This window comes from Megalobrama amblycephala, unplaced genomic scaffold (genome assembly GCF_018812025.1).
Source record: "Megalobrama amblycephala isolate DHTTF-2021 unplaced genomic scaffold, ASM1881202v1 scaffold199, whole genome shotgun sequence".
NCBI lineage: Eukaryota > Metazoa > Chordata > Actinopteri > Cypriniformes > Xenocyprididae > Megalobrama > Megalobrama amblycephala.
This window is the reverse complement of record NW_025953336.1, coordinates 495,818-507,839: the sequence shown is the minus strand read 5'-3', so window position 1 is coordinate 507,839 and position 12,022 is coordinate 495,818. Positions and strand designations below refer to the sequence as shown.

At 35.7% G+C, this 12,022-nt stretch overlaps 1 protein-coding gene across 1 annotated transcript; it reads right to left on the bottom strand.

Moving 5' to 3' along the window:
• LOC125260918 (tumor necrosis factor receptor superfamily member 14-like) lies at positions 1 to 5,895 on the bottom strand. The gene is made up of 10 exons (XM_048179422.1): positions 5,744 to 5,895; positions 3,864 to 4,422; positions 3,614 to 3,739; positions 3,350 to 3,517; positions 3,134 to 3,221; positions 2,864 to 3,051; positions 2,678 to 2,763; positions 2,125 to 2,165; positions 1,933 to 2,017; positions 1 to 570 (listed from the first exon to the last, which is right to left on the bottom strand). The coding sequence occupies exons 2-10, from the start codon at positions 4,045 to 4,047 to the stop codon at positions 523 to 525; spliced, it is 1,014 nt and encodes a 337-aa protein (XP_048035379.1). The 5' UTR covers positions 4,048 to 4,422; positions 5,744 to 5,895; the 3' UTR covers positions 1 to 522.
• Between the last annotated feature and the right edge of the window lie 6,127 nt (positions 5,896 to 12,022).

The following is a 12,022-nucleotide window of genomic DNA, read 5'->3' as shown; positions in this document are numbered from 1 at the left end:
TTAGATAGCATACAAAAGGCACTTTACTACAAGACAACAACAATACACGGAACAGTTATTTAGGTGAAGTAAAATCTTGCAAATGACAAAAGGAAAGTAATAAAAGTAAAGTCTTCTTTCCTATTTCTTTTTAATTACAGAAATTTAAGAAATAAGTAGTGTAGTGTAGTAGTGAATTCACTTGAGTTTGATAGTCTATTATGATACACACTGTTTTCCTAAACCTAAGACAAAAGTAAAAACTCAGAATGACACATTCCAGAATATTATGTTTATAGATTATAATTACCAAATGTATGTGTTTAGCTTTAAAGTTATTGTTGTTAATAATCGTGAAAATGAAATGAAATAAAATTGCAACTCTGATGGTGTATAATTTGCTCCCCGATGGAGACCCAGGTTCGCCCACATTGCGGGGCGAGTAGGACCTGGGTAGAGGGGTTACACAGTACACACTTGACTTTAGTGTTTTGAGCTAAATACGTTGCTGAATAGCCTACTTTTGCTTTGTCATGATCACTTTCAGCTTCCGTTTCCATCCCAGAGAAAGCGAGATCTTTTGTCTGTATTCTACAGAGAGAAAAGAGAGATGATGAGCATCGTCTGCTATGTAATTATTTATTAATTTTTCTCCTCCTCTTCCTTCTTGCATGACTCATTTGTAACTAATAAAAAAAAGACAATAACATTTTATTTACACACAATATAAGCTCCCAGACATTATTAAAGGAACAACTTTCAATTCTTTATACACCTCTTTATCTATTTTAAAGGTGCCCTAGAATTGAAAATTGAATTTACCTAGAAATAGTTAAATAATTATAGTTCAGTTCATGGAAATGACATACAGTGAGTCTCAAACACCATTGTTTCCTCCTTCTTATGTAAATTTGATTTGTGCAAAAGACCTCTGAAGAACAGGCGAATCTCAACATAACACCGACTGTGACGCAACAGTCGGGATCATTAATATGTACGCCCCCAACTTTTACATATGCCAGCCCATGTTCAAGGCATCAGACAAGGGGAGCCAGTATTAACGTCTGGAGCAGCACAGCCGAATCAACAGACTTTATGCAGGTAAGCAAGCAAGGACAATAGTGAAAAATGGCAGATGGAGCAATAATAACTGACATGATCCATGATATCATGATATTTTTAGTGATATTTGTAAATTGTCTTTCTAAATGTTTCGTTAGCATGTTGCTAATGTACTGTTAAATGTGGTTAAAGTTACCATTGTTTCTTATTGTATTCACGGAGACAAGAGCCATCGCTATTTTCATTATTAAGCACTTGCAGTCTGTATAATTCATAAACACATCTTCATTCTTTATAAATCTCTCCAACAGTGTGTAATGTTAGCTTTAGCCACGGAGCATAGCCTCAAACTCATTCAGAATCAAATGTAAACATCCAAATTAATACCATACATACATGATCTGATATGCTGCATGACGAACACTTTGTAAAGATCCATTTTGAGGGTTATATAAGCTGTGTGAACTTTGTTTATGCAATGTATTATAGAGTTGCGAGCTTGGGGGGCGGGGAGCGCGAGCATTTAAAGGGGACACGCACAGAATCGGCGCATTTTTAATTATGCCCCAAAATAGGCAGTTAAAAAGCTAAAAAAAAATCTATGGGGTATTTTAAGCTGAAACTTCACAGACACATTTAGGGGACACCTTAGACTTATATTACATCTTGTGAAAAAGCATTCTATGGCACCTTTAAGATAAAAAGAGACTTTAATATTTTTGTATAACCTTTTTGTTAAGTTTGTCTGATAGATCATATTGAAGTACTCAAGCAAACATAGCGGTAATAATACATTCAATAAGGCAAAATCAGGTTCTTTTATTGACTTTAGTGGCTATATTAATTTTATTTTAACTAGCAAAAAAACAAACAAAAAAACATCTTTGATACCTGTTGTGAAGCCTGTTCTGAATGTGATTTGAAGAATGGTCTAGAAGGTTGCAAGGTTGTAGAAGTTACAGGGTTTACAATATCACTGAAAATGAAAAACAAAACCAATTTCATTTGAAATTTTTCTTCATACAACTTGAAATTTTTTATACTGTAAAAATGAGCTCCTAATGATCCATCAATGGCTCTTACCTATTTCTAGGTATAAGAGAAGTCGCATATTCTGGTAATGTCTGTAAAAAATAATGATTTTTTTTTATATACTTACTATCCACATTTAAAAGATAGCCATTATCAGAACATTATAAAAAAATTAATATGTAAGATGTTTGCATGGTTTTCACAAATTTCTGTATTTTGTTTTCTGTACTCATATTTTAAAGGGTAATTTCTGCTGCTAGGCCACGTGATGTGTGTTTAAAAGAATCTGTGCTGTAACTCTTTTGGCCATACAGAAATGATGCATTGTTTAAAATAAACTTCAGCTATTCATTTCCATTATTTGGAACCATGATAACAAATTATGGGTGCTACACACAAACATATTATCATATCGTGACTGGGAGGTTCAAGATTCTGAAGTTCTGAACACCGAATAAATGCAAAAGGTATACTGCGCTCTTTTATCTCTCATGTAAAATTTGATTCCCCGTGATATAACCCCTTTAATGCACTGAATTGTAGTTTTTGTTACATATTTATATTTAAATATTATGGTCATGCACACAGCTTAATTTTTACTTACTGGTTCACAATCACATTGACCCTCTGGCATTGGTCTCTCTTCCACAGAGAAATTAGTCTCTGGTATTGGTATTGTATAACTTGTATCTAAAACATACAAAAGGATATTAACTCTTGTATAACACACACACACACACACAATATATATATATATATATATATACTGTAAAAATAAGTAAAGTTTTACCTCTGTCAGGGGTTTGTCTTTTCTGTTTTAATTTGATCCCAACAGCAGTCACCAAAACACCAATAATGACTCCAACAATGACTCCAAGACTGACTCCAACAATGGTACTAACTGGACTTGACTTCTCACATTCCACATCAGATGACATTGTTCCTGGTTTTATTTCTTTAGAGCCTTCAACCTCACATCTTTAAATGTCAGCAATGTTAGAATATCTGGTCGTAGTGGAATCATTTTTCAACATTTGTGAATCTTGTGTTAATCACTCACTTTGAATGTGGTCGACAGGTAGTGAAAGAGCCATTAGAGTAAGTGCCTTCTGCACAGTTACCACAATCAGTATCAGTAAATGATGTGCCTGCAATATATTAAAATAACGACTGACTTAATGAGAGTCTTTCATTACAAGTAGTACTGGTATATTTTTAAAGCTAGCTGCCCTTCCACTTTGTGGCCATTGTTCCTCTCAGTTCTAAAATACCTCACCTGCTTGTCTGATATATTGTCCAGGGCGACATTCAGAGTGTTTCTCAGCGAATCTACAGCTTGTACATCTACAGTCTTTCTTTTGCTCAATGCAGTAGAATCCTTCCAATGGCTCACAAACAGTATCTGTAGAGCGTGTACAAATTTCCTTTACTCTTAGTCCTTGTTCTGTGAAAAACATAAAACACTTACTTATGTAAATAAATGTAATTTGTAAGAAAACATTTCAGTATTTCAAGTCTGTATTTTGGAGTACATACTCACCTGCATCACAAACAGAGCAGGGAAAGCATTTATCTAACCCATTGGGCTCATCAGTGTAAGTTGATGCAGAACATGGAACACAAGTTGTACTTGTATCTTCAGTACAGTGCCAATGAACACGGTTTCCTTCAAATGTAAAACAAATATATATGTATTTTTTTCTAAAGGAGACACTTCATGGAAGTATTACACTGAAAAACATAGGTTCTCTGGGTCACACTGAACTGCTGCTAAACAATATATACTGTACCTGGTGCACACATGGGACAGCATTCTCCATTTATCTCATATTCAGCACGAGCACATGCACTGAAACACTGTTTGAAATTCAAAGCAGCAATAAATAACACAATCACAAAACTGATCATGTTAACATAAGGTGCAAGAGAGGTTGATTTGAAAGCAGAGACAAATGTCTCATCTCCAGACTTCATAAACTCAGTAATGGTTTCAACACATTAGATAAAAGTACTGGATCGTTGGACATATTGGTCTTCTCTGCACCGAGCAAAGCCGTCAAGCTCTGCAGGTTCAAACCTGAGAGCAGGGTGTCCAGAAAGAAGTTAGGGAATCAAACCACAGAGAAATCATCTGTGAATGCTGGTTGAGGTTCAGTTTTCCAACATGGATGGTTGAGGTAATTAATATGAAGCCCTTTAGATTTCCTCATCAGTTGTTTATGTCTTCAGGTTTGCTGGTAGAACATTCTGATTCCTGGAGACCAAGATTAAATTTCTTTCAATATCAGTTCACACACTGCATGTCTCCACTTGGAAATCATTGAGCAGGAAGTTGATTTATGTATAGACCTGAAATGACAAAATGAGAAGTGCTGCTTTAAAGGTGCACAAAGTGTACATGTTTACATTTGGATCTTAATAATTTATTTTGGAACTTAATCATTTTCCTAAACAATGGTTATGATGACCTAAACCCAGAATTATTATGTTACATTTATGCATTTGGCAGATGCTTTAATCCAAAGTGTCTTACATTGGTATACATTTTATAACTTCATGCATTGTATCAAACCCATGACCTGGTACCAGGCCCTATAGTGTTAGAGCTACAGGAAGAGTGTTTGTATAAAAAACAGATCCATATAACACCATACATACATAAGATTTGAAGCAGGGCTTCATTCCAGGACAAAATAACAACCAGGGGGTATTTCAGAAAGCAAGGTTAACTTAGCTTCACATATACCATGAACTCTTGGTTGATTAAACCATATCTTGCTTACTCTGGGTATGCCAGTTCCAAAAAACATAACCAGGACATTGAGTCAATCCACTGTTATATGTTGCTTGTTCCTGGACATTTGTTTTATTTCCTGTTTCCTGTCATGTCTGCCACATTATTTAGTCCTTTGTAGTTTTCTTGTTTGATTTGTTCCCTGATATCCCCAGGCGTGTCTTTTTAAGTCTATTACCCTGTTTGTATATCAATCACAGTGTTTCTTGTGTTCATGGTTAGGTCTTCTTGTTCTATGCTGTATGTTGGTGAATTTTCTCAGTTTTATTTATTGTGGATTTATTCCATTCATTTTGATGTCGCATAACCTGCTTTCCATGTAAAGGTGTTACCTGTTGTACCTTTATCGGTTGCTGTTTTTCCACTTGAATTTCAAATTTGTAATACATTTTTATTATTATTATTATATGATCCGAGGTAAGTTTCACAATGTAATGTCTGATCAGTGCAGAACGTTAGGCTCATGGCTGACAGTGTTTCACAATCGCCACAGAATTAGTCAATCTTGCCCTGACTAATGAATTTGGTCTCAATAAAGTGCAACATATGTCAGTGAAATGCTTTCACTTTCACTTGTACTTAATCTTTTTTTATTTATTTTTTTATTGCTGCCCTTGTTTTATGCAGCCTAACATGTTTTATTATCAAACTTTATGTAGTGTAGGCTATTTACATTTTATAATCTTACTTTTATATTCCTTTTATAAAGTATCGTGAATGCACTTTTCGAGATATAAAAAACCTCTGTTGCTATCAACATGTCGGCACACACAACAGTGTATGGGCTACAGTCAAGTAACATCAAGTACCGTCACGACTACGAAAACCTACTAACTCGAACGTATAGGCTACCAGTCAAAAAACACAAGTTCTTACCGCTGAAGTTAATTTGGAGAGGGTTTTTTTTTTTTTTTTTTTTTTGGATGAATATCATTCTTGACTTCCGTCTTCTTGTACGGTAGTACTGTGATTGCTCCAAGATATCCCAATAGAATCCAATAGAATGCTGCCACCTATAGGCTTTCTTTATAGGATGAGCAAATTTGTAATAAACAATTATAGGCTAATTTTTTTCTGATCAAAGTCAAGTTTCACAATAGCCTACGCATTAATGTTTGATTAGTGCAGAATGTTAGTATTTAACTATTTAACGATATATATATATATATATATATATATATATATATATATATATATATATAGTTAGCTTTTATTGCATCGACTAATGAAAACAAACATGGGAATTTAAATATAGGCTATAAATATGTCTATGTTCTCAGACATACTCTGGTGGATTACCAGCAGTCGAACATTCTTCTAAAATGTGCTGTTTAATAAAGAAAGATCTCAGCTCATAGAAATGGTTAAGGCTAGTATAAAACGGTAAAACTTTAAAGAACTTGCTGAACAATAATTCAATAGTGACCACTGCTTTATTAGAATATCTTAAGAAAACATGTTTATTTAGTAGTAGCCTAGGCTATTTAATTTTTTCCCCTTCCCTTGCTTCTTCAACGCTTCACACTCCTCAGGTGGCGGAAATGCACCACAGCTGATTTTCCAGCAGAAATCCCGCCCTGGAGCCGATTCTAAAGATTTCATTGGCCATGTCAATGATTGCGTACACCAAACATTGATCCCTAAACCTACCCGTCACTGTAACACAAAGGGCGGGATTTCCGCTGAACTGGTTTGGGGGAAAAATCACGCGTAGCCTATGGATGCTTCTCAATTCTTATTTGTGCATCCTCGTTTCCTTTCCTTGCTTCCTTTCCTCACGTCTTAGCTCCACCCCTTCAGGATGCGAGGGAAGGACGCAAGGAAAATATGCGAGGAGGTAGGAATTGAATCAAGTGTAGGGTAGACCAGGTACAGTTGGTACACTTTTTGCTTTCACCGTTACCACACCAAAATTATGGGACTGAAAAGAAGTTAAACGAAGTGATTTTTCATATGACATTTCTTTTACTTGTCTACTAAAATATTATTAATAATTAACATCCATAAGTAGGTCATATTTTTCACAATTAGCTCATAAACACAAGAAGCTTTTTTGTTCCAACTGTACCCATGTCGAAAACAGGTACAGTTGAAACAGTACCCTAGTACAGTTGAGACACCCATCCGGAATGCTGTAAAGCTGCCTAAGCAATTCACTACAAATGTAAAATACCTTTAAAAATGAGAATTTAACAGTTTTTATTTCCATTTAGTATTTTATTTTATTATTTTGTTTAGTTAAAAGTAGTCCATTTGTAAAACATTGTGCAGTAATGGCAAACAGTGCTACAATATTTAATTTTAGGCCATAAATTAATATTAACAGTTGAAAAGTTGAGTAACAGTAAAAAACATTGAACAATTGCAAACAGCAATAATAAAACAGATGAACTCTATTAATTTTAATAGATTAATAGATCTTAATAGAACTTACATCGTGCAACTAAACTGCATGGGCCGCAATAGGATTCTATGGTGTGGGTATGTGTCTCAACTGTACCCCGCTGACCACCTGGAACATTTCTCTAGATTTTACGATGACCTTGTATGACACAAAGTCATGCAATATGTCAGTGTTTAGAGCACAAAATAAGGTTTACGAAAATGTAAGTTAACTTTAACAGTCATGTAAGGATGAGAAGCTATTCAATGTGGAAGCGACGTGGTGAAGTGAAAAAATTACCTTAGAAAAAAACTTTCGCCGATATCTTCGGACTGGAGAAGCGCATGTACTTCAAATTTCACACGATTGAAGAGGGCGATAATATGCATGTGCTAAGAAAATTTCACAGATCAGACTTGTTGCAAACGCAAGTTATTTAAGGTGTTTCAACTGTACCCTATAACCAACTGTACCTGGTCTACCCTAATGATATCCTCGCTCCCTTTAGCGTCACTTCAAAGCGTCATCAGCTGCACTCCAGGGATCTCTCCATATGTTATTAAAGTTTGGTTATTTAAAAAAATTATAATAAATATTAATAAAGCAAGATGCCCCGTTGAAATATTTGAGGTATAAAGTTAATTTAAATTTAAATTATTGTGAGAGATATAAAGGGGAGGAGAATTTATGCGTGCGTCACGTTTCTCAACGAGAAAGACTTCCGCAAAGGATGCACCTGTGTATCCCAGTGCCCAAGGAAGTCGACCGGAAGTTGAAGTCGGCCGCGTGCCGCCATCTTGTAGCAGAACTTCACTTGCGTTAGCATCCCATTGACTCCCATTCATATTGGCGTCACTTTGACAGCGAATAACTTTACATCTGAGGCGTTTAAAGACTCAATTTGTCCATTATTTATTTCTAAAGATACACGACAATGTATAAAGGGCTCCATTACCTTCTATGTTACATTATGGCCCCGTAGAAACAGTTTTTGTAAAAATAGGCTAACGATTGCGTCATAACCACTCGACTCTCTGTCGCACAGTAGAGAAATTACCGTACAGACAGGAGGAGAAGCTCGCAGGCAATAGTATGCATTAACTTAATATGGCGTACTGGCCTTACATTTTAAAATACTATACAAACTAATTAATCAGAATACTTACTCCTGCTCACTCACGCCAAAGAACTCCCCGCTCAAGCTCGCCGTCTCTGCAAGATTAACGATGGCAGTTTGCACGCACAGCTACTAGAAGATTTACATCTGTCAGACAGGCTGCTGACGTCATCAAGCTTAGTTTGAGTCTGCGCGTCAGAAACGGAAGTGCTAAAAATCGCTAAAAATGGGCTTCACTTGTCTCAATTGAGTTCCAATGGGGTCGCTGTGTCCATTTCTTTTATTGCCTATTTTTACAAAAACTGTTTCTACGGGGCCATAATGTAACATAGAAGGTAATGGAGCCCTTTATACATTGTCGTGTATCTTTAGAAATAAATAATGGACAAATGGAGTCTCAGATGTAAAGTTATTCACTGTCAAAGTGACGCCAAAATGAATGGGAGTCAATGGGATGCTAAAGCAAGTGAAGTTCTGCTACAAGATGGCAGCACGCGGCCGACTTCAACTTCCGGTCGACTTCCTTGGGCACTGGTTCCTCACCTCCTCGCGGTGCAATTAGAGAATTGAGATGTCCTTCAAGATGGCTGAGCTCGATCGTTTTCCGGGTCATAGGATGGAGGACGGAGGAGCGAGGAGACGAGGAGGGATATTGAGAAGCACCCTATATATACATACTAAAATAAAGTAAAATATTCACATCTAGCATCAGATGACATAGTTCCTGCTTTTATTTGTTTACGACCCATACTCTGACATCTGTGGATATGCAACAGTGTGAAGTTAGCACATCCAGAATGATTAGAATGGGAATTTAATGTAGCAATGTCAGATTACTCACATTGTATGTGGCTGACAAGCTGTGAAAGTGCCATCAGAGAAAGTGCCATTTGTGCAGACTCCACATACAGTATCTGTGCTTTCTGTTCCTGTAAAGACATTACAACACTGAGTTAACTGTTTTTTTGTTTGTTTGTTTGTTTGTTTGTTTGTTTGTTTGTTTTTCATGTTCCTCACCTCAAATTCCGTTTAAGATCAGGGCTTTTTACACTATTCCAGGGGTATTAAGTATTCAGAACTAGAATATAGCAGTGAGTTGTTTAGCATTTAACCTTATGTTTACTCGAGTTTAAGAACGACCTATGTGTAAACACAACACCTAGGGTCATGTTATTATAAATTTGGTAAAACTTCACAATAATTTGTTATCATAATTTAGTGCATCACAAATCAGTGAATAAAATAAACAAGTAAAAAAAAAAAAAAAGTGCTTCCTTTGTAAGATTTTGTTACCAAAATCTTCTACTAACAAGTCAACCAAGATCCATTAGTGCTTCCTAAAGAGCGCAGCTAGCCATGTGTGATTTGAGAGATCTAAATTTTATAATTTCATACTATTTCTACAGAGATTGCATGAGCAATAAGACAGTAGCATGTTGCTCTAATTCAGTCTCTTTGAAAGAACTCAAGCACAGTCAGTTGTTTAGCTTGATTTGTGTTCTCATCTCCCTGTCCTGATATGCAATAATGTGATGTGTATTTGCCAAAGATTTGTACATTGGTAACATCTACACTAAAAATGTGAACATCAATACCTCTTTGTTGGATGAATCCCGGCTATATCACAGGCTGAGCAGGGAAAACATTTTTCAATACCATTAGGCTCATCAGTGTATGTGAATTCACTGCAGGGTTCACAAGTTGTGCTGGTATCCACCGTACAATGCCAAAAAACATGGTTACCTTAAAAAAAGTATAGGCTATGTGATAAAAAGAAGTTAATTGTTACTTTGGAAACTTTGCTATGAAAATTTTACTTATTGCTATGTCAAGACATTTTGCAATTCTCCTGGTAAATAATACTTTCTGGAATAAAAACTAAAAGGATTTTCTTTTGTTATCGTGAACTCTTCAAAATGTTTTTCCATACCAGGTGCGCACATGGGGCAACACTGTCCGTTTATCTCATATTCAGCATGGGCACAGACACAATAACCCAGTTCTATGTATGCAAAGGTTATAGCAACATTAAAAAATATAGTCAACAAAATCTGCATTTTTATAAAGATATGAAAAGGTTCAGCTCAATGTGTCTGTGCAGAGCTGTTGGTGGATTTAATTTTCCCATCAGACTTCAGAAACACTTCTGTTTTGTGTTGAATTTGGCAGGTTCTGAAAAAAAAAATCAAGAAAGGACCCAAGTATAGCAGAGATTTCAGCAAAAAGGGTTAATAAATCTGACACACACAACCAAAAGTTTTGAACTGACAACTGGAGTTTATTAATATAATTTTCTCTTGTTGTGAAAGCCATTTAGCATTGACTTTTAGTTTTCATTACTTCTAAAGTTTTCACACGCTTTCAAATAACTGTTAGCAAGATGTTTCTGGCATACATTTCCTCCTGTGTTCTCACAATTTGTGAATAGTTTAGGATGGAGAGAAAAAATAACAGCACATACTCGATTTGTGATGTTATGATTGTTCAGTGAGACTGTCTTGCTCACAACCTCTGCATTCAGTTCCAAGTCCACACCCAGGGATGGGCAGTATTTATGATACATGTATTTCAAATACATATTTCAAATACAAAATAGTATTTTGTAATTTGTATTTGATAGGGTTGATGAAAATGGCTTTGTATTTTGTATCAAAATACTTTAGATTTTTGTATTTTTGTAGTTTTAAAATACTGTAAAATACTTTGTAAGAAGTCTACATGATGACATCATAAAAATGCGGCCTCTGATTGGTGCCTACTTAGTAGTTTGCCCAGACTTGAGTTCACAACAGATGTTAAGTTTTGGTGTTCGTTTTAGCCTAGGCTAATTAGTTTTCCAATTTACATAATGTTCTTGAAAACTATTATACCGAGCAGCAGCCCCCTATATTTATGATTAACAATCAATTGATTAATTAGTTAGAAACTAGTTGCTATGAACACAGGTGCCATCAGTTGTCTTCTTGTGAATGACTTGTTTGTCACTGAGTCAGTGTTGCTGATGCAAAGTAGGCCCTTCATTACCAAACACCAAGTAACTAAATTAGGATACGATTATGGGTCATTCACAAACAAGTGTTAATGTTAAACATTAAACTGTTGGTTACTTTAAAACTAACCTTTATCTGGGAGATCACAGGGATGTGTGAATATTTGATCTGTTAAAGCCACAATATGTACATTTTCACTGATAGAGGTTGCTTATTCAGTCGCTTATCCTTGATTTTGTGGAATCATGGGATGCTGAACGAGACTGCTGGAGAGATTGCTAATGAGAGACGAGCACGACACATCTCGAGAGCAGCGGAACTTTTATTATGCCACAGTCGCCGCTTCTGCTTTTTTTGGTCTAGCATATGTGGGGTAACGCAGCGCTGTTTATCATATTAGATACATTTGTGTGTTGGAAGTTGTTATAAATGCTACTCCCTGCATTCGCTTGGCAGCTGCTATGATAAACTTTTTGCACACTGCAGTAAGCTAGATCAATATTAGTCATGGTAAAACATGATACTCGTGGTAAATCAAGAAAACGAGATTTAAACAAGATTAGTTTTTAGTCAATGAATTAATCCAAACAGTTCCTCATCTGTCTAATAAAACATATAATATGTTTTAATAGACAGCCCGTGTCCTGGTTAAAATCCCACTTATT